The sequence below is a fragment of the Oryzias melastigma genome, linkage group LG12 (assembly GCF_002922805.2).
Source record: "Oryzias melastigma strain HK-1 linkage group LG12, ASM292280v2, whole genome shotgun sequence".
In the NCBI taxonomy this organism is placed as follows: Eukaryota; Metazoa; Chordata; class Actinopteri; order Beloniformes; family Adrianichthyidae; genus Oryzias; species Oryzias melastigma.
Window position 1 is genome coordinate 12,792,789 of NC_050523.1, and position 23,119 is coordinate 12,815,907.

At 39.3% G+C, this 23,119-nt stretch overlaps 2 protein-coding genes across 2 annotated transcripts; both read left to right on the forward strand.

The window, feature by feature from the left end:
• Window positions 1–519: 519 nt before the first annotated feature.
• Window positions 520–18,603, forward strand: arvcfa (ARVCF delta catenin family member a). Its single transcript, XM_024257778.2, has 15 exons — window positions 520–937; window positions 4,925–5,101; window positions 5,538–6,118; window positions 9,928–10,406; window positions 10,474–10,660; window positions 10,727–10,844; window positions 11,116–11,281; window positions 12,207–12,224; window positions 12,984–13,111; window positions 14,491–14,641; window positions 14,724–14,916; window positions 15,520–15,631; window positions 15,787–15,874; window positions 17,605–17,681; window positions 17,816–18,603. Exons 1-15 carry the CDS (start codon window positions 917–919, stop codon window positions 17,906–17,908), a joined length of 2,589 nt encoding a protein of 862 aa, XP_024113546.1. The 5' UTR covers window positions 520–916; the 3' UTR covers window positions 17,909–18,603.
• A 918-nt stretch (window positions 18,604–19,521) lies between these two features.
• On the forward strand, window positions 19,522–21,318 carry LOC112136179 (bone morphogenetic protein 10-like). Its single transcript, XM_024257787.2, has 2 exons — window positions 19,522–19,866; window positions 20,084–21,318. The coding sequence occupies exons 1-2, from the start codon at window positions 19,524–19,526 to the stop codon at window positions 21,052–21,054; spliced, it is 1,314 nt and encodes a 437-aa protein (XP_024113555.1). The 5' UTR covers window positions 19,522–19,523; the 3' UTR covers window positions 21,055–21,318.
• Window positions 21,319–23,119: the final 1,801 nt, after the last annotated feature.

Below are 23,119 nucleotides of genomic sequence, written 5' to 3' on the forward strand. Positions count from 1 at the left end.
TAGATGTTTAGTGTGTTTTTGAGGGTAAATCTACCATATTCTTGCTTTTAGCTGAATGTGTTTCAGCTCGGCAGTGATTTAGTTAAACCACGGCTACAGCAGGTCAAATGGTGGCAACATTTAAAAAGCAGGTGCAGCTGCAGCCTGCCTCACTTGTTTGCATAAATTCTCTGTCGGTTCGTACTTTTGTGAATTTGTGGGCGGACAGAGATTTGAAACAGAGCTTTATAAAGCTCAATTTGCAGAGCAAATCTCCATCTTGAGCCTGAAGTGGGTTTTCCATCTTCTGCTGCATGCAGTGCTCACTCCGTGCACCTTGCACCTCCCTTCACCCCCCTCCAGTCCCTCATTCCTCGTTATGCTGCACATGGGGCGTCACAGGACTGAGCGAGCTGCTCTGTGCTCCAGCTGCATCTGCTTGTGTGCCCACAGGGATCGGTGTGTGCGCATGGATGCATGTGTGCACGCTCCCTTTGCACCAGCTTCAGCCAGAAATTATGGAGGGGAGCACGGGGGTGGGGGGGATTGCAGGGCTTTGCACTTACCCAAGCCATTCACAGGCTCAGCATCGCACAGTTGATTCAGCACCTTGCTAATAGCGCACACATTAACTGCAGCGCAGATCAGAGGAGGAGTGCAGTTATGAGAGGGAGGGGGGGACATCTGTGTTGAGCAAATGTGTGCATGGTGCGTCTAGTGTGTGTGTTTGTGGGAGAAAGGGAAATAGAGGCAGTGAGCGCAGGAGGGAGAGAAGGAGCGGACGTGTGAGGAAGGATGGATGCTCATGTTTGAACAGCCTCACCTGCCCAAAAAGGAGGCAAACAAATTCAGCAGAGCCTGACAAAACGCTCCAGAGGAAAGGATTTGTTTATCATTTGCCAAAAAAAGAAGAAGAAGGAAAAAAAAAGATTTGGCAATGCCTGCTGAAGTGAAGGAGGTAAGTGTGCTGGAATGGCTCTATTTGCTCCCATCAGGGTTTTTTTTCCTCATCCTGCAGAGAACTGTAGCACTCCACGGCTTTGCGTTCTGCCTCTGTCATGATGAATGAAGCAGGCAGCAGTCGCTCCCTTGCCTCTCAGAGCTGCTTGGATGCAAACATCTCAATCTTTCTGTTCTTGCACGCCTGCAGAAATTTTAAAAAATAAAAGCAAAACAAATGCAATCTCATAAAAAGGGTTAACTTTGATTGCATTAGAAAGGTCGTTCTTTGAGGGAGGGGGGTAATGCTGCACACAATCTGGTAAGTGCGTTGCCATGATGTGTCGGTGAGGCATTAAATTAGACCATGCAGCATTTAATTATGACAGGATCACACGGCAATCGGGGCTGAAAGCAGAGGAAAACTTTTTAGGTGGATTCTCTCTTCTCATTTTCTGTATGGGATGTGATTTTTCTGCTTTTGCCTTGCAGATAAGGAAGTCTTTCATCTGCATTTCCTCCTCAATCTCCATATTTTCATCTTAAAACCAGAGCAACACTGATTCAACAGATACTAGAAGGCAGGACAAAGTTGTGACTAACGTTGTCTGACATCTCTAGGGTGATGTCATGTTTTATTTTTCTGCGGGAGCATCACTTTAGTGTTGCACTTTGATAAAAACAAGCTGATGCTTTTCCATTTTTTGAAAACAGATTTCTTACCCTTCCTCAAGTTTGAATCACGGCTTGTGTCGGATGTGCCCTTGAGTAGGAATTAGATCACTCCCTGTGTCTCCTAAAATAACATCTCAGCATCTTGCTCCCATCAAGAAGTTGATGGAAACAGGAAACAAATGATTCCATCTGCTCGGCTGCACCTAACATCTATTGTTTTGTTGCTTTTTTTAAAAGCCAAGTCACATTCAGACCCATCATCATGACCTATTTGGCTCTGTGAGCACACTCCATGTTGGTGCAGTGAGTTATTTAAATGAGCTTTGACTCACAGTGGCTTGGCCTTCACTGGATCTGACAGAGACTGCATAAAGGCCTGCGTCCAGCCTATTAGGATCCTCTAAATCCTTAATCAAGCTGTCTGTAAAGGACAGTGGATCCTCGGCTGCCTTTTGGCCAGGCGTTCATTTACAGCTGCCTGACAATATCCAATCCCCCCCCTCCCCTCCTTCTCGAGGTGTCGGAGCCAAGATCAGCTCCCGGCAGCCAGTTTCTCCCGGGTGACGCTTTCATCTCCCTTCTTCTCCAACACATTTTCCACATAGATATGAGGAGCTCCACTGTCAGGCGAAAGGGGTTTGAAGTTCTGCCCCCTCTCCTCAAACATGCACCACAGACATGAAGATCAACTTATTGTTGGCTTTATTGCTGCAGGTGATTTAAATCCATTTGAATGTAGTCTTAGCGCGTCCTTGGGCATATTGTGACTGTGCATGACAATGAAACATTTCCAATTGATTCAGATTGTGTTTCTGAAAAATGAGAAATTGGTTTGGAGAACAGTTAAGTGCTTCATGACTCATAAGTGATTCAGGATGGTTCCTTTTAATTATTCTTTCATCTTTTTGGTTGCTTGCTTGTCCGACATATTAGAATTATGGAACTTTTCCACTCTGACTGGCAGAAAAAAAAAACACAATTTAGAAATATTAAGGTCTGCGTAAAAGAAATAAACAAGTACGAGTATAAATAGTCATTGTGAGTCTGCTTACTACCTTGCTTTATGGTATCAGTGGGACTTTTTTTTCTAACAACCTAATCGATCTCAGTTTGTCAGACAGACACAGTTGGGCAAACACTTCATAAAGACTCAGAACTCATTTTAACTTACATGAAAAGTAGGGTGGCCACAAATAATTATCTTAATAGTCGACTAATCACCAATTAATTTACAAGCTATATGCTAACTAAAAATAAAGACAATTAGAATGATAGTTTCTTAAACCTTTATTGAGTCATGCAGCTTCTTTCTTTCATTTGTTTCTGCCATAAAAATAAGACAGGAATAATTTTTTACAAAAGATAAAAGGATAAAGCGAGTTTATAGAATTCCAAACTATAAGATGTTCTTGCTCGTAGCCAGGAAAGTTAACATTTCTACATGTCTTGCAGAAAGACTTGACCACTTTAGAGAGCAGATTTTCCTTTCAGCAGAGACATTTTGCTCCGATGGGGTAGAGGTTCCACAGAAAACATTCAGCTAGTTTGCTCTCTGGTTGAGCTAATGTTAACTTAGCTTACCTCTCTTCAGCGTTATTGTACCGTCACCACGTGTTTCCTCTTCAGGTGCTCATGCATCACGGTAGTGCTGCTAGGAACACAAGTTCTGCCATGAAGATATGGCATTGGAAAGTTTAGTTTTTTGTAATTTTTTTTTCTTTTTCCGACTTTCAAGGTCCGTTGGTGTGTTGTTATGATACCTGAGTCTTCCTAGAACTTCCTGTGACATCACTACTGTTGATTGCTGGATTTTAAAATTGTTGTCATGGGGTTTTAAAAAGGGGAAGAGTTGGTTGAAAACATACTTCAGGCAAACAAAAAGAAAAACTTTCATATAAGACAATAAATAGGTTTTTACTGGATCTGGAATTTAGGGACTTTTTTTACTCTCAATTCAGTGATTAGCAGTTTGGTGTTAAGCTCACTGTTTTTTGGACTTAGTTGACATTAAAATCTCTTTGATGTGACTCAACCTAATTTCTCAGTTTTTTATTTTTTTTAGTCCAACCTGAAACTAAATAGTACAGTATGAATTAAACAGTAACCTAAATGGAAACAGTTGTAATCAGTTTCCATTAAAAAAGAGTAGAAAAGAGTTTGAAACAGGAAGTAGCATTTGAGTGTGGCAGGAAATAGCCGGACTACAAAATAAGATGTTGTGCCCTTTAAGTGAACCTGAACACAACACTTACCATGAGAATTTAATTAAAATAAAATCACCACAGTTTTATCTTGAGTTGGAAAATGCAAAATAATGCTTAAAAAAATTCCAAAAATTAATTTTCCTTTCACTAAATTTCCTGACTTTTCAAATTTTAAAAAGAATTTAGAAAGTGGAAAGTTCATTTATTTACACGTTAAATTGCCAGCTTTAAAAACATAGTTTATAACAGATTTGGAGATGGATGCAAAAATTATTTTTAAAAAAGTCTGAAAAAAGTTCACATTGTTTTATAATCAAACCTTGAAATTGTGAACTAAACATTTTAGAAGCGGCCCTTATCCCAACCTCAGTAGGCTTCAGTTATAATTTTTTTAAAAAGCTATGTCTGGTTTTAATAAACTACTAGTAATTAAAATCTGCTTTATTTAAGCTTTAATTTTTTTTTGTTTTCTTACAAAATGCTGACAAATTTAAGCATTAAATCATTTTTAAGTTTGCCTTTGTCAATGTAACTCTTGTTTTTTCATAACTCTGTTCTCTTGGGACCAAATTTTTTTTGAAAACTTTAAAAACAAAAGTGCACAGAGATGATGGGACTTTAGTTGTAAGCTCTGTCAATGTTTTAGGTTAACAACTTCACACAGAGGGAGGATTTGTTAAAACAAGGAGATATATAATCAAGAAAGAACAGTTTTGCCTCACAAGTGTGATAATTCTGAGAGGTTACACCGGGAGTTCTGCCAGGGCTCAGCATTTAGTGGATTCAGTTGTGTTGACATTTGTCAAAAAAACAAGCTAAATATATGAAAAGTGAAAGAACAGCATGTGTAAAATTTATTTAGTACCCATTTCTGTGATGTATAACAGCAGGCTGCAAAAAAACTGTTGAATATTTGGACCAAAGAGAAGCTGTAGGAGCAGAAGAAGAAGAGTTAGGGAGTTAAAAATGAGAATTTGGAGACATTTGTATCCAAGAGTCTTGTCAATGATTAATGCTGAGCTGTGACCAAACCAATTGAACACAATTAATCACTACAAATTCAAATTAAATCCATAAAATACAATGTGAAAGTCCTTACTTAGTGTCTATGGATATGTGTTGTTTAGGATCAAAGTCTGGAGGAGCTGCCTCCATTCACTCCATCACACAAGGCAAAAGAGTCAAACCAGGAAAACCCGACCGCTACAGATGAACTGGACACGCCCACTTCCATCGCTTCGGTGATGACCTCCACCAACGAAAGCTCCACAGAAACTGACACTCCACACCAGACAGACACCGAGGTCTGTCACAACTTTTTTCACTCAAACAATAAAAAAATTGTCCCTTAAAACCTTTTAAATTGCGGCAAAAAACTGGTTAACCAAGAACTTGTTTACAGAATCGGACAATTAAATATCCTGCTATTTGTTTATTTTTTTCTTCAAAAAGTGGCTGACCTCAAGTTGTTTCATCAGAGCCCAATCCAAAGCCATTTTCAGCTAAGAGGATTTCATTATTCTTTGGCACCAAAGCTGAATTCATTATTTATAGGAGGCTCACAAAGCCAGACGTGTGCTGAAACGATGATGATTGATGTTCTCTTTAAAAGACATAAACTCACAGAGTAACGTTCTGGCAGCTGAACGTGAATCAAGCTAAAATTTAGCTGCTGGGATGTAAATCCGGAGAGGAAAACGTGCATTTTTACCTTTTATTGATTGTGCATTTATCCTTCAGGATTCCAAAGTGTTGGAGCAAGAGAGTGAAAAGACCCCGAGTGAGACGCAAGAAAACCCAGAGAGCGTCCATGCTCCAGGAAAATCTCATTCTGCGTTACTTTCTGAGGCTCCGGAAAACGCTTCCACTCAGCAGCCTGCGTCCGAGCCAAATGCTGAGGCCTGTGAATCTGTCACACCGACCACAACAGCCACCGGCGCCGCCACAACAAACCCACAACCTCAGCAAGTGGTGCCGGCTGCTGAGTCCCCCACAGACGCCCACAGCAGAGTGTACACCCTCCCCGACGCCTTCAGGGGCGTACGAAGTGACCTTTATCCAGGATATGGAAGTCTTTCTCGCTTCAGCCTCCATGGCTACCTGCCCACCAAAAACTTCCAGCCCGGCGCTCACTACACCCTCCCCTTCCTCAGAGACAGCTACACCCCGACGTGCATGAGTAACCAAACGGAGGAGGACAGAGAGAACCTGCTGGACAAGAAAAGCGACGACTCAGCTGCCGGTTACCAAACGTTGGGAGGAATCCACCAGTTTAGGCCCATTACCACCATGGAGCTGTTCAGGGAGCCCTCCAGGACCAGGTAAGAGGATTCAACATCAGATTAAAAGCTTCTGATCCCACAGGGAGAGATGTGTGAAAAGCTTTAATGCTCTGCACAAGCAATAAGACAAATGTAGCGCGCTCCTGTAACATCTTCTGTCTTTACAGCCTCCCTCCTGTTCATCCCTGTTCCTCTGCTCCAGCATCTTTTTTTACTCCCCTGTTTTGGCCCATTTTCCCACCTGTCTTCCTTATGCTCTCCTCCTTTTTACTCCTCCCTTTCTCCAGTCTAATCCATCATCATAAATTGATGAGCGTTAATCAAAAATATACATTTTCCTTTGAAAATTCAGGCTGAAATGATTATTTTGAACACACACACCCCCACCTGGGCTTGTTGATTCCAAGTATACTTCCCAAGAAGATTATAAATCATTTTTTTCCTGCTTGTGGCTGATAAAAGTGGAAACTTATGGAGGGATTTGTAAGAATTTGGGGAAAAATAAAGATCGAAATATTTAATTTAGTGGATTCTTTGAGCAACTTAAGTGAAAAAATAGTACTTGACATGTCAACTTTACACGGAAACAGAGATGTAAGCGTTGTGACATTATTTTAATTGGCTTTTCCGCTTTTGAGGTGATGAGATTTTCAAGGGAAATTATTTTTTTCTCTTTATGTCAGACATGCTTGACTGACACAAAGCTGGATGTTTTTATTTTTTTAAAGACTAGCTGATGGCTGCCTCTTATTTTCACTGGATGTTATGAACATAGCTTTGAAGACAAGTTTGAACGGGGAGCGGTTGGACTGTATTTCTGTGGTATTTTGATGAAATCCCCTCACACACACGTCACCTCACCTCCAGCTTGAGAACCTGTGTCAAACGTCAGAAATAAGGACATGTCAGTATGCTTCAGCAGCTACGTTCTGCTTCAGCGATCAACAAAGCAGCAGACAAAAGATCAAGACTTTCCCCCCATGCTCCCCTAGCTGTCATTACCACACATGTTCATTTGACATGTAAACATCATCAACACAAAACAGTCTCACTAGAACGCATAAGAATTGGGTTAGCGCATATCCTTGTGATGTTAACAAATGGGTCTAAAAATATGATATTCAAATTGAACAGCATTATGGCTGTATGTTTTATCATATTAAACTAACTGATGCTAAAAATTGGTCAAGAAATGTACCGTTTCTTGTTTAAAACTTTACTAATTTAAGATTAAAAGTTAAAACAGCAACATAATATTTGTGTAAAAAGAAAAAAACCACCACAGACATTAAATTTAAGATGCACTGTTCAATATTGCTCTCAGTTGTATCAAATTATCAGGTTATTCCTTATCTTATCCATTTTAAATTTAGTTTTAGGTGGTTTTTTTTGGCCCAAATATTTGAAAAATTTGATTTTAATCATCAGTTTATGCCTGTTAAGTACCATTAGATTAGAAATCCCTATTTTAAACTTAAATTCAGAATCAAATTAACTTGGTATTGAAGTGTTTTATTATTATTATTGACCTTTATTTAACTTGGATAATCCCATTGAGATTTCAGTCTTCTTTTGCAAGGGAGTCCTGGCCAAGAGGCAGTCACAACTGGTTAAAAATATATTAAAACATTAAATCAATAAAAAAGGGTAAAACATTTAAAACATCGTTACATCTCAATTGATTTTTTTTTCTAAAATAGTTCTACAAAAGTTGAACTTTCATCAGGAGTTTATAAATTCTTCTATTAGGTTAACAATACAGCACAATTTCCCTCAACCATAATATAATGTTCGGGCCAGCTTCTGCTGCAAAATGCATATTTATAAGTGTATAACATTTTGAAACAAATCAACATTTTCATTCATAAGAAGTGATTCTTCATAGTTTTCACACATTTTGCTAACAGCATATTTAATTCAATATTTTTAGCTGAAAAAAGCAATTCCATGATCATGAAAACAGATTTCAGGGGTCAAAATGGCTATAATTTATAGAATAAAGAAATGTAACTAGTTGTTTAAAATCATTTAAAAAATAGTTTTATTTAAGCAGAAAAGATCAGTCAGTCAGTGAGAAAAACAAACGATATGCAGATGATGGTGATGTCTGCTTGTAGCTACGAAGCTGCTGGTTCTGCAATGCATGATGGTCTACTTCAACTAATTTAATGTTCTGCTTCTGCACAGCAGCTTTAATGCACCACATGGTGAGTTTGTAGTGCGCTACATGATGGAGGAGAAGTTAGGGTTTGGATTCTGAACAGCACTGCAGACCGGCTGACTCACCATAGAGGAGCGTGTGTTTGGACAAGAGGTTTATTTTGAAGACTTTACAAGAGGAAACCACCTGAAAAAGAGTATTTACAGCATTTATGTGCATTTATTTTGTCCTAAATAAAAAATATAACAAATATTTTATGTATTTTCTTATTTAAGGATTGTATCAAACATTGGCTACACTCTAAAAAAAAGACTGGGAGGAAAAAAATGAAATACAGTGGTATGTTAAGTCAACAGAGCTGATTTTTTTTGTATCCTAAAGGACCCATGCTGACAATAATTTGTGTCAAACTCTGAACCTGCAGAGACGTTCAGAGGAAGCCTCTGCTGTGTTCCTGTGAGTCAGCACGTATAATGAAAAGACAGATGGACAGCAGTTAAGTTGCAGCTGGTATCAATCGGGGATGGCAGCCCTGCTGCAGTTTGATAAATAAGGAGGTCTCCTCCGTTATTGCCTGCCGGAAGCTTCTCCTCGGCCCATAGAAAGTGATAGAACTGTTTACTAAAGGTTTCCTTGAGGCTCCGTTTGTGAGATGCAGAAATCCCTCTGAAGCACTTAAACACGTTGAATGTCCAAGAAGCAGACTGACACATCTGAGAACGACTCGATAAAAGGCACAAATTCAATCCAATGCAATTTACTGCCTTTAGATAACGCATTTAACCAGTAAAGTTTACAAAAGAGCTGTACCGAAATAAGGAAACGACTAGTGAAGCTAAATAAGAGAAAAAAAATGAACAAAATGTTAAAAAAAAGACAAATGTAAGGATCACAACTTAAAAAATATTGGATTATAGTCAGTCTAAAGTCCCACTCTGATCATCTTTTGATCTATTTTAAAATGTGTTCCCAGTGGTCTTTTAATTATGATTTTGCTGTTTTTAACCATAATAATAGTAACATGTTGCTTCTGCAGAGTGACAGTTCATTCGAATTCACAATAATTTGAGTAAAGAAATACTTAGAAATGCAATTTTGAGCTTAATTTTCATTATATACGTCCTCCATCATAAGAAAAAAATCTAAAGAACATGTAAAAAACCCCACTTTCTCTAGAGTTTATAATGCTCCATTGTGGGGCTCTTAAATCTCGGGGAGGACGTTTTACATTTTGAGTTGTTTCGAATACATGTTTTTTTCATGATATTACAGTAATTTCCTAATTTTAATGAATTGAGTGCTGCTTGGAGAAAAAAACAATCTAAAAAATTACCAGGTGAGCAGAAACGAAATCTGCTTTGGGTAAAGAAATGTTAGCTGTAGAAGAATAAAAGGAGCTTCCATAAATAAAAAGTGGGTTAAAAGAAGGAAGTGATATTTTGCTTATTTTAGGATTGGAGAAAAAGTGAACCTAGTTTTGTGTTAAAAAAACTAATTTGTTCTAGTTTTGTTTTTGTAGCTCTCACAATGGGACAACAATCATTAAAATAAAATGGAAACTTTTAATTTCTTTTAGTACTTGTAAATTATGAATTACTGATTATATCGTCATGCTCAATAACTGTAAAAATGTCATTTTGTGCAGAAAAAACTTAAAGCTAAGTTTATTTCTTGTGTGTTTCTTCAGAAGTGGCTACGATGAGGCCTTCATGGCCCAGCTGGAAGGCACCCTGAACCCTTTCTTCCAGGCCATGTGCCGCGCACAGACTCTGCAGATACCCCACAAGCGCAGCAGCATGGTGAGCCTGGACAGCATTCGAAGAGACCCCCGCTGGCGAGACCCCAACCTACACGAAGTGATCTCAATGCTCAGCCACCCCCTGGACCCCGTCAAGTCCAACGCGGCGGCCTACCTGCAGCACCTGTGTTACGAGAACGACAGGATCAAGCAGGAGGTCCGGCAGCTGAACGGGGTTCCCATTTTAGTGGCGTTGCTGGACCATCCTAAGGCTGAGGTCCATCGCAAGGCCTGTGGGGCATTGCGCAACATATCATATGGGAAGGACCACAACAACAAAATAGCCATCAAGAACTGTGGTGGCATCCAAGCTTTAGTCCGACTGCTGAGGAAGTCCAGCAGCATGGAGGTCAAAGAGTTAGCCACAGGTACAGCAGGACTTCTTAAACTTTACTCCAACCTTCTGCAGATCTTCAAGCTTTTCCATTTTTGCAGGGACTCTGTGGAACCTTTCCTCGCACGAGCCTCTCAAGATGCTGGTCATCAACCAGGGACTCCAAACGCTGACGGATGAAATCATCATCCCACACTCAGGCTGGAGGAGGAGAGACTCGGCCGACCCCTCAAAGCTGCAGAGCGCCGAGTGGACCACCGTCTTTAAGAACACATCTGGATGTCTGAGGTAGAATAGAACTGACTGCAGTGATCGTAAAAGGGGTGAGATGTTTGCTAACAGTTTCTCCTCCAGGAACGTCAGCTCGGACGGGGCAGAAGCTCGACAGAGACTGAGGGAGTGTGAGGGGCTGGTGGCAGCGCTCCTTCATGCCCTGCAGTCAGCCGTCATCAACAAGGACACAGACAACAAGGTTTTTATTTTGATACAAATAGTGTCATTTATTAAAGCTACAATGTGAGAACCAAGTATTTTTTAGTGTTTCTAAATATAAAATTAATTATTCATCATTTCTAATGTTTCAAACTTAATCAGAAATGCAGAATAATTACAATAAATGTCAAAGTTCTTGACATTTTTTTAAACCTTTACAAAAAAATATCCTTTCAGAAGAAAAACAATTTAAAAAAAATATTTTTTCCATTTTATCTGAATAAAGCTTGTTTTTATCACTCTGAATGTAGTCGGTGGAGAACTGCGTCTGCATCCTCCGAAATCTGTCCTATCACGTTCACAAAGAGGTACCTGGAACTGAGCGGCTGCAGGAGCCCAACGCTTGTCATCTGAGATCAGTGGGTCTCCAGAAGAAGAAAACTGAGCCAGACAGCCTTGCAGGAAAAAGACCTAAAGGTAGCAGTGATTTTCTTCATCTTTTGTTCTCGTAAAAAAAATGTGATTGTCTTTTTTTTTTTCGAGGAAGGCTCTGAGAAATCCTGAATCTGAAATACTCCGTTCAAAATGTAAATTTGAAAATGCACACTGAGATGTGCTATTTTCTTCCAACTGTGTTTTAGTTTGAGGACAAAAAGCTCCAGTGGTTGTTTTGTTGAAGGCTTCAGATTTCATTGTCCAGGTAAAGAAAACAAAATGATTGTGATTCAAAATTTTGCAAAAGGGAAGATTGCTTTTTTTACATTTCCTCCATGTGATATTTGTACAGAAGTTTGTCAAAGACAGGAAAATCACAAGAAAATGTACAAAATAAATCACATTTAAAGATGAAAATGAATATAAAATGTAACGTCCATCCCTTCTGTGGAAACGTATGTTGGATTTTGGCTGAAAACATCATAACTATAATTAAAAGACCACTGGGAACGCTACTAAAACAGATCAAAAGATGATTGGAGTGGGACTTTAAAACTATGAAGACCAAGATTTTAATTTGTTAACTTTAAAGTTTAACTCTAAAAGTGTCAGCTAGCTTGTTGAAAGAATTCTTTTCTACATTTGGTGTAACAAAAAAGCCAATTTCATAACTCACAGAGCTGAAAAATGACATTAAACACACTCATTTGATTAAGTTATCAGCTGACACCCAGAACATAATAGACTGCAGCAGTTTATGCTAATGATTTTGTGAGAGTGTGGGGTGTGCAATCGAAGAAGATTTCAAGTTTTATGGCTTTCAGCAAAAACTTGCTCTGGCTAATCTAATCCGCCGCTCAGAGTCTGACCACACGGAGGAGCTGTGTGTGTTCTGCCCCCGCTGTGTCCTTTAGCAGCATCACCTAAACTCTGACATTGTCCTATCGTCTTCCTTTCTATTCTTTAGAGGAGTGGTTCACTCAAGGTTAGTCTGCTCATTATTCCTGAATGTTTTCAGAGTTCATGCCTCAGTGACTTTGCTGATGGGCTGTACTGGTGTTTGTGTGTTTGCATGACAATCTGTGATTTGCATGTTGGAAAATGTGATATTTGTGCTCAAACAAACTTTTACTGTAAAGGACCCGTCATGCATCGTCCACATCAACAGGCACATGTGCATGAACCTGCATCCCATTTGCAGCGTAAGCATGACTTTGCCATGGCCGGCAGGAGAAACCATTTAAATGCAGCGCCACGCATCAGCGCCTTGCAGACTTTCAGGAACAAAAACAAAATGACCCGTTACATTTTACCTGGCTGCATTGAAAGCGCCCCCAAACACTGCATGCCCCTTCACTCCTTTCATTCCTTTCACTTCTCCATGTATTGTGTTCAGTGCTCTTGAGTTTTTAGCCCAGCCTTCGGTTTGAATAAAGAAAAAACTGAAAGACAGAAGAGAAAAAAAAGCAGCACTGCAGGCCTGAACAGTCATTAGAACAGAGATCAGAGCTTAGTTTCTGCCTCCCACGCTGCAGCCAGTGAATGCAGATCAGAATGACAATAATGTTAGCCTTCAAGGTTAGCCCTGCAATTCTTGTTTGCCTTTCAGCACTGGCTCAGTTAAAAGAAGGGAAAAAAAAAACCTGAAGGAAACTCCTGGATTTATAATGTGTAGTTTCAGTTAAATAACTTGATTAAAACCCTGCTGGCTTTTAAACTAATAACGCTTCTTGTCATGGTAAAGGTTTGGAGCTGCTGTACCAGCCGGAGGTGGTGCGGCTCTACCTCTCCCTTCTCACCTGCAGTCACAACCACAACACCCTGGAGGCAGCTGCAGGAGCACTGCAGAACCTCGCTGCAGGACAATGGGCTGTGAGTAACGCTACAAATTACATTTCCTTCACACAGCTGCAGGGGTTGCGCTTTGAAAGTGTGAATAAACCTTTTGATTTTGGATGGGAAAAACTTGCTTTTACCCTAAAGTTTTCCTTTCTACTGCTGTGTTTGAAGCACATCCAGCCTCTTAAAGAATCGAGTTTCTGGTGTTTTTAACTATGTTCTTGTAGCATTTTCCTCACAATAGAGGACACATATAAAGAAAATTAAGGTTAAAATGTAATTTCTGAGTATTTTCTTATTCAAGTTGTTGTGAATCACAAGCAAATGAAAAAAATTGAGTTAGAAAAAGTTTGAAGTTGGTATGTAAAATCTATAATCGTCAGGCCTCAAGCTTCCTGCTTGATGCATCCACCTGAAGACTAACAGATTCATCTTCGTTTTCCTCGTCCAAACTGACATGTGGCTCAAAACTCTACAGCTGGATATCTCCGATTATAGGGCTGGGACATATTTTTTATTCCATGATATATTTTTGTTTTACATTGGGTAATAACGATATATAACAAAATATAGTGGCTGCAGGGGTGTTGGGCCCTTCAAAACCAAAGTCTATCACAATAGACTCATTCTTCTATAGAGAAAAAGTTATATCAGGATATATATCTTTATTGTTTTATCGCCCTGCCCTAGCTCCGATATTATTTGGCATTTTTGTTGCACTGGAAATGCTAAATTGGGGTTGTGAGGGACTCTAAGCTAGTGGGAAAGCGTTTTAATGAAAGGATGATGGGAAATGAAGGTTGGCTTACTCTGCGTCATCAACTCAGAGGTGAATTTCTTGTGAACTCCTGCCGCTCTGCAGAAACTATGACCAAAAAATACAACAGTTTTTTTATTTAGCCTAAAAACGGTAAAGTCATAATTAAAACACCACTAGTAATGCTTTGAAAGGGGATCAAAAGATGAATGGAGTGGAATTTTAAGCATTCTAGAAGAAGAGAGGGTTCATGTAGAGTTGCGCTGTAATGAAAACTTCAAAAATCAGACGGCAGAGTTCAGGGTCAAACAAGACAAAAGCGACAGTGCGCTTTAAGGCATCCGCGCTCAAAGCCTTTTTCTCAGCTGGTCGGTTTTGTTTTTGCTGCGACATCATTAATCAACTTAATGAAAATGTGCAGTGACCTTGTCATCTGCATTCACGATCAGAAATATCTTGAGCATCTTTCTGCCTGAGCGGCTTCATATGTCTTTAAAAAAAATATCGCCTTGAGTCAAAAACGCACCGTGAATGTCATTGTCGTTCATGATGAAAGGTTGCTTTCACATTAAAGAACTTCCACAATCCTTTGAAGTCATAAACATGTGTGGGAGTGTGAGAGTCTGAACATGATTTTATTTGTCTGGGATGATAGTGGTCCAACTACATTCGGGTGACGGTCAGAAAAGAGAAAGGGTTGCCTGTTCTGGTGGAGCTGCTGCGGTCAGACGTGGACAAAGTTGTGCGAGCCGTGGCCATCGCTCTTCGCAACCTCGCCATCGACAAACGGAATAAAGAACTAATTGGTAAGGTCCTATTACCCACACTTTTATGCACAAAGATCAATGCGGACACGCTCAAATGAACTCTCCACGTCTGTCCTCGCAGCCAACTATGCCCTGAGGGAGCTCGTTGGTAATTTACCATGTGGCCAACAGCACCCTGCAAAGAACCTGGAGGGTGACACGGTGGTGTCCATCCTGAACACGATTCATGAGATCATCACGGACAGCCCTGAGAACGCTCGAGCACTTGTGCAGTGTCAAGCTGTGCAGAAGCTGGTGGCCATCAACAAGTCGAGGTACAACAATTTCTTTTGTTTTTTTTTTATTTGTTTTTTATTGTTTCTTTAGATATGATCATGTTTTGGGTCCAAGTGGATTTTCCTCATCTGAGCTGGCATCTGGCTATTGTGAAAACAGATGGATGATGGGAAATGGAGGCTGGCTTACTCTATGCCAGCAGTCGCAACACAGAGGCAAATTTCTGATGAATTCCTGCTGCTCTGCAAAAATTATGTCCTATAAAATCTTTTTAACTTTGTCTAAAAGTGGCTTTATGTAAATTTAAAACAGAAAAATAAATTAAATTTTAATAAAAATATGTTGTGCTCCATTACTCTACACACAATCACTGTGGTTCTTAAAATCTTATTTTAATGGTTCAGGAGTTAGAAAAAAATACTGTGATGAAGAAATATTCTTAAAAAAAGGAAAATGCAGTTTCTAAATGTTTCTGGTGTGATGAGGAAATTTAAAATTAGATTGCTGTTAGTGTCACTGACTGAAAGTGTCAGCACACTGTCTTGATATTATGAGCATCAGCGCTGTCACTGAGCTTAATTATTCAGACAGTTATGTCTTGAAGCTGATCTCTGTTGCTTAACGCAATGATGTGTTGTCAGCCAATCCACACGAGAGACCAAGGCAGCCTCCCATGTCCTCCAGACGATATGGTCCTTCAAGGAGCTGAGGAACTCGCTCATCAAGGCAGGATGGAACAAGAGCCACTTTAAGGTATCAGTCGAAAAATTGATGGAAAAGAGAAAATTAGGGGCATCAAGACTGACGAGGATATTATTTAGTCAATATGAGGGGTTTTTGCAAGCAAAATTATGAAAAGTGTAATGTCGCCCAGCTTGAAAAGCATTTTTGTCTTCTGTCTTTGAAAGCCAACAACCAGCGGAGCGGCAAAAAAATCCAAGAGCGGAAAACAAGGCGGTGATGACATCACCTCACCTCTGATGGACAAAAACCAAGGTCAACGAAAATCTGTGCTTGAATGCATGTGAAACCACAGATATCATCCTCATTTCTACCAGATCATCTCCCACACAGAGTATTTTCACATTCAGACAATATTCTTCCACAACGTAGCCGTAAATCAGTAATGTGCTGTGAGGAGAATCAGTGCACAGGCTTGCCTTATTAACAGACTGTTAATAGTAGAACAGTTTCTCCCAGAGGCAGTACAGCCACATGCTTCAATGCTCACATTTCAGATTAAACTTTTTTCTATTTTTTTTAAAAAGAAACATATGCTCATATAATAAACTGCCAGCTTTCTATAAAAATATTAACTAACATTAGCTTGTTTTTATGTGATATTAATAATAAAAAGGATATTGTTGGACTTTCTTTTATTGCATAAACTAAACCAAAATTCTAGAAATATATATATATATATAAAGATTGATTTTGAATAGTTACTCTCTAACAAAAAAGGCTGTTACAGTCACATAGATTACAAAAGCTTAGAAGAAAATAAAAACTTTTCTGTTAATGAAAGAGATAAATTAACATTTAGGCCGAATACGAATTCTTCCCCTATCCCTACATTTAGTCCTCCATAAGGAGAGTTATGGAAAAATAGTGTGTATGTCCGAATTCCTTCACTATAGTGCACTATATAGCCCGTTCACCATTTTGTAGTGCTGTCCGAATACAATTCCAAAATCACGTGCCCTAGAAATTTCCCAGAAGTCTTTGTGAAAAGTCAGTGTGCATCGTTGCTCCCTACATTAGTGAATATAGACCACAATGCATTGCGTTTGAGCAATTTTTGCAAAAGAAATTGTGTTTAAATCGAATTTTTTAACAAACTATCCACATTTCCATCATCAGAACACAGTGGATTCATAAATAAATGTCGTTAAATGCTTTAGAAGAAAAAAAAGTGTCCATGGTGTCCAAATTGCTTTTCAATTTCAGGGCATTATATAGTTTTTTTTAGTGGTTAGGGATTAGGGTGGCAATTAGGACATAGCCATGTCTTCAAATTCATGTCACTCTCACTCAATGACGACTTCAATAGTCGCTAGCTATGTTAACATGGAGCTGCTAGCACTCAGAAATACATAACAACAACGGTTTTATAACTTTAAAAAGGTCATGCTAAAACAAAAACTCATTACTTACATTAAAATGTAAACATCTGTGCTTCAGAGCACATCCATATGAAGAAAAGTGCTTCTCCTCTTCTCTTTCTCCATTTCCCCTCTCCGCGGAGGGCTCTGCATCTCGCCGCGGAGAGGGTTAGCCCTTAAGAGAACTATTTCGGACAACCCTACCCCTACAATTGGAGGGAAAAGCTGGAGGGGTAGGGGGAAATTTGGGATTTGACCTTACTTTCTAAATTGAAAAAGTTTAAAAGCAAATTATATTCCAAGAAACTTCTATATATTCATTATTCGTCTCCAATTTGAAGGTATGGATGCCTTTTTAAGCTCTTAAATTGATGCTTTACTAGTGTTTTACTTTATATGAAATGTTTTTTTTTTTTTTTGGGTTGACATTTGGACTTTTAGACTGAAATAAAAGGCAAATAGAGCTTTGTATTCTTGTCAGAAATAGTGAATTAATTTCTTCCATGTGCACAACTGATGTGCACAAAACTTCCCATGAGGATGTATGAGGTACAGCTCAAAAAATTACATTTTTTGTCGTTTATAAAGATATTAATTTAGTTAATATTTCTCATGTGTGTCCAGATGTTTACTCCACCTTAGAACCAAATGGCAGAGCTGGAGATGGAAAGGGACCTGCAGTGGAAAGAGACGCACTTCAGGTAAATCCACCTGGTTGTGTCAAAAATAAACACTGCTTAGGATTGTACTGTATGACATGTAGTAGAATTAAACTTCTTCTGGCAACTAGAATAGTTCTGCTTACTGACAAACACTGGCTGTGTTCCTGATGCAGGCGACAAGTGAGAGGAAACACTTCATCCGAGCTGGCAGGCCTGCAGTGGGCCTCATGGACAACAAACCTCCGCCGCTGGACTCTTGGGTGTAGACTTCAGAGTCTGTCCAGTCAAATCCCATGAAGACACTTTACTTTGTTAAAAAATCCAGAATTAAAAGTATCCGATGGTTCTTGTACAGACAAAGAAACACCCTTGTTTACAGGACTTAATGTGCCAAACACTTACAAAAACATACATTTATGGATTTATCATTTAGTGTACTAAACTGAGTGACTGGTTATGTGTGACAAATAGCCCAAATATGCAAACTGTGTTGAAAATATGATCCCAAAGAATATATGACAAGTTTAGGTTGAAGTTTGAAGTCGAGCTAGCAAGATCTAAAGTGGCATGTGGATGTTTTATGGTCCACCTCCATAGTTCAGATACTAAAAAACATTTTTTTTTTAATCTTTTCAGTATCTGACACATTAAGGATAACATATCGACCTTTCCACCAAAATAATTTGGTATTTGGTTTGTTCTCGATAAATCTAAGTAGATTACAGAGTCTTTACTGCATTTGTGTGAAATTAAGAAAAAAAGAGTGTACATGTGTAAGAAAAGACTGTTAATATCCAAATTAAGGCATTTATATTGTAATGTTTATTGTAATAACCATTATATTAAGAGTTATTTATGTGTATTAGCCAATACTGATAAGTGATGCAGTTCTGCTTTGCAATGATCCTTTTTGCATTGCGATGTTGAATGAAAATAAATGCTTTGCATAGTTTCTCATTTTTTTATTTGTAGTTTATTTTTATGCAATAGAGTAAAGTTTATGTTCTTGTACTTGAAATCTGTTTGCATTTCCTATCCGAAATGTGACTTTGTAAGAACCAGAGCCCCCTTTGGTCCCAGAAAGGGTAAAAATTGTTTTATTGTGTGCACAAATTTAATAAATAAAGTTTTTTCTTTTATCTTATTTTCTGCATCTTTCTTTTTTCTCAGAAAAATGTAAATAAGCAAATTTATAATATTTTTGTTTAGTCTGCCAAGAGGATGATTATTTATGTTAAATATAGTTTTAAATTGTGCACAAAATAGACTATTTTCACTTGAATTAAGGCTTTCATTTTTTTGTGTACAGTATAAAAAGTCACTTTCTGGGATTGTAAGGACTCTGCAGTTATAGGCAAAACCTGTGCTGATTAATTTATTCAGTATTATTTAGTGTTTTTTACTTTTACTATTAGCATCAATATTTTTACTTTTTTAAGTAGTAAAAGTATAAAAAATATATCTAAGTACAAATATATATAAATATTATGATTAATATATACTTTGTTGCATTACAAACAGTCATTAGTCCTTTTAATTTTTATAGAAAGCATCTTACAAATTGGTTTTTCCACCAGAAATGAGAGTTAAGGAACAAAATGAAGCATTATGAGTGGACTTGCGAGTGGACAGTCACAAGTCCCTGCTGTGGTGAGAGAGAGGAGGGCAGAGCATGGCATCTCAGCACATTGGACAGCACAGCCCTGCCCTCACAACCCAGCCTCAAGATCAACAGGGGCAACGGCGTTTTCATTTTGCCCCCAAGAGTCAACTGTTATCCCCTGATGAAGGCGAGTCTGCAGGTGTTTTCTTAAAAAAAATTAGTCCCATCTTCTCATCTCACGCTCAGTCGCTGGATGTAAGTCTTTCCTCTGCTCCGCCATGACTGCTTCACCTCTCTCTAACCTCGTCTCTGTCAACACTCTGAATGTCGCTCTTCTTGTGGTGACTGGTTTGAGTTGGAGCAGCCCCATTAAGCCTGCAGAAAACCCGCGCAGGACGTCGTTTGGTGTTGATGTGCACCCCCAGCCGCTTTTCAACACGCAGGACCTCCTTAGCCAGTTTCTGTCCACACTAAACCTCACCAGGCTGAGGTCTCAGACCCGGGCCCCCAGTGCTCCTCAGGAGCCACTGCCAGAGTTCATGCTGGAGCTCTACAACCGATTTACCAATGACCACACGGCCCAGCCATCTGCAAGCATTGTACGCAGTTTCAAGAATGAAGGTACATTTCTTTATTTTTTTAAATATTTAGCTTCTAATTTAGATTGCCTTGAATGAATGTTGACATAGTTGGATTAGTTTAACCTTTAACCTTTTATTTTGAAACTATTAAATCTTGTGAAACAATTAAAGGAAATAGACAAAATCAAAGTGATAAGTATTGTCAAAAATATATATTTTTTGTATGATAAAAACCCCTTCTGCTATGTTATTTTCAGATTCCTCTCCATCCACTGTGAGATCCATGGGTGTAAGGATTTACCCCCTCCTGTTCAATATCTCCACACCCCATCACGAAAGCATAACGGTAGCTGAGCTTCGCCTCTTCACTCTGATCGGGAAGGCCCAGAAACCCCGTGCTGGCTTTGATTGCAAGGTGACAATCTACGAAAAGCACGAGGGTGTTGTTTGGACCAAAGAGGTGGGGAAAGAAGTGAGAGGGAGGGATAAAGAGGAGGTGGTGGGGATGGAGGACTTGGAGGAACTGGTGACAAAGCACATCCACGTCAAAGATAACAGCTGGGTGTCATTTGACCTCACTCATGCGGTTACACTTTGGAGGAAGTCAGGGCGAGCGGCTCACGCACTGGAGGTTCACGTTGCACGTCTGGGCTCACAGGAGGACAGAAGTCTGGTTGAGATTGATATTGACAGGAACTTGAAGGGGCAGCACAACACAGTATTGATTGTATTCTCAGACGATCAAAGCAGAGAACACAAACAGCTGATTAAACATGAGAATGACCTTAAGGCGAACGTGGGACAGAGCCAGCATCCTTTCCAGGGGCACGCATATGACAAACAGTCAGTCACGGAGCTGCAGTCCGACCATATCTATGACACGCCTCCTCGAATCCGGCGCAGTGCTAAGAGCCAGTCGTGCAGGAGGACGCCTCTCTTTGTGGATTTTAAAGACATCGGCTGGGACAGTTGGATAATTCAGCCTCTGGGCTACGAAGCGTACAAGTGCAACGGCGTGTGCAACCCACCCATGACCTCCGAGGTCTCTCCAACCAATCATGCCATCGTGCAGACGCTGCTGAGCTTGCACAGTCCTGACAGAACATCACGCGCCTGCTGTGTGCCCACAAAACTGGAGCCCATCTCCCTCCTCTATCATGATAATGGAGTGATCACTTTCAATCACAAGTACGAGGGAATGGTGGTAGCAGAGTGCGGCTGCAGATAGTATCTCATAATGATAGAGACTGTGAGCTGAACATCTATTTATCTATATTACATACTTGGTTTGCTTTCACAGACATGAATCTAATACAGTGGAGTTAGCTGTACATTAGAGATGAAGACAACAATGTGAATTATCTATTTTTGATGAAAAATAAGAACATTTTGCATGATTTAGAACAGACATTGTTCATTGTGAAAAACTTAATAAGGGTTTTACTTAAATTCCCACTCCAATCATGTCTTGATCTATTTTAAAAGCGTTCCTAGTGGCCTAGTACATATGATTTAGGTTTTTATAGGAAAAATAAAAAAAACTCATTTTTGAGGACATAGTTTCTGCAGAAATTCTTTTAAAAAATCCCCTGAGTTGTAGGAGGGACTGCTGGCATGTGTAAGCCCACCTTCCCTTCCCTTCATCCACTGTGGCGTACTTGGAAGTTTGGGATTCCCAGGCGAAAAATAAAATTTAGAACATGCATTGACAACCCACCCAAAACTATTTTTATCCAGCAAAGTCCGAATCAAAAATTGCCCAATCTGGCAAAACTAAATTCTCTGCTCACTAACTTGCTACTGAATGGAATATTCCATTGCTGCAGTGGGACGGGGGAGGACGAAACACTTTCACGTGATCAGATTTGTGCCTTTTCAGTGATTTGGGGTGTCTTTTTTTATTGACAAAGTTAAATAATAATGGGCATAAAACTTATTTCAGATACTTATTTCAGACATGAAGTTTTCAGTTCTGAACCCCAGATTGTTGGGGGCTTCCGGCAATCGCCTACCTTTGCCTAATGGTAAGTCTACCCCTGATTATTAATCTGTTAGCACTCTCCAGCTAACTCACAACGCTTACAGCCCACTTTTGAGCCATCAAATGCCATTTTTTTGTCTGCTTCCTGTTCACAACAATTTAAAAAAAACCCTTAAGAAATGCAAATTTAAGGTTATTTTTTCTTATACACATTTTTTACGGTAGTGGGTCTTTAAAGTTTAAAGTTAAAATTCCTCCACAAACATGGCAGTACCCTGCTAGAAGAATTTTGGTCTTCATCTTTTTGCAGAAATTGCAGAAATTGCTGTTCTTGGTTTTCTCATATCTGCTTTTTTTTCTCCACACATCGGTGGACATGCAAACTGAGATTGTACAATAAAATATCTGAAAGCAAACATGTTTATTGAGCTATCTTTGATTGCTCATGCTGTTCTGTTGTCAGCTTATCACAACACTCCCAATCTAACAACGTTAATCCCCATCCTTCCAGCATCACATGCCTTGCGGGCCTCTCTCTGCGCTCGCTTCCATGCAGTCGTGATAAAGAGGTGTCAGAGCCTGGAGTCTTGTAGACCATCACTCAGGGTGAGACGCCACTCCAAGTGGCAGCATTTGTGAAAAGGTGGTGTCAGATTCTTGGTCACCCTGCTCCAACGTGCTTTTTTGACAATCCTGCCATCAGGTTGCTTGATGCCCTTTGAACCCTCCCACTCACTGGCATGCTTTTCCACTTATCGTGACCACGGCAACGGTACAAATGGAAAAAAGAAACATGCCACATCATCCCCCAGCTTCTTCTGCCAACAGTCGGGAGTGCATGACGGAATTTACAGTGGGACTAACTTAATACGGTTGTTTCTGAGCGTGCTGAATGATAAAACGTTATTCAAACTGATGAATAAAGCTATCTCAATTATTTAGCAAAACTTTATTATGAATTGAAAATGTCTTCTAATTAAAAGTCTCAATAAATAAGAGGTCATTGTGGTCAATTCTAAATAGTTGTTTTGTTTTCATGTAGCATGCCTGTTTATCTAGATCAGCCCATTTTAAGTGATTTAATTTTTCAAATGTTTAATTTTCCAGTTTGAATTACGAGAAAAAAAAATGTTTTTACCTTAATAAGATCATTTTTTCTTCAAGCGTGTTGATAGAGTTCACTATATGCTTTTTGTTTTAGACTATGAAATTATTTAACTTTCTAAACTTTATGATGTAGTGGATTTATTGTTCATTTGAACAACGTGTGGCTGGGAAGAGTAATCAGAACTACAATGCAATAAATTTAAAT

What these genes read in the sequence shown, in the direction of transcription:
- arvcfa (XM_024257778.2), top strand. Translation starts at nt 917, where the DNA reads ATGCCTGCTGAAGTGAAGGAG. An exon ending in AACACATCTGGATGTCTGAG is followed by an intron (nt 10,661 to 10,726) that starts GTAGAATAGAAC and finishes TTTCTCCTCCAG; the next exon opens with GAACGTCAGCTCGGACGGGG. An exon ending in TCTGATGGACAAAAACCAAG is followed by an intron (nt 15,875 to 17,604) that starts GTCAACGAAAAT and finishes ATGTGTGTCCAG; the next exon opens with ATGTTTACTCCACCTTAGAA.
- LOC112136179 (XM_024257787.2), top strand. Translation starts at nt 19,524, where the DNA reads ATGACTGCTTCACCTCTCTCTAACCTCGTCTCTGTCAACACTCTGAAT. An exon ending in ACGCAGTTTCAAGAATGAAG is followed by an intron (nt 19,867 to 20,083) that starts GTACATTTCTTT and finishes TGTTATTTTCAG; the next exon opens with ATTCCTCTCCATCCACTGTG.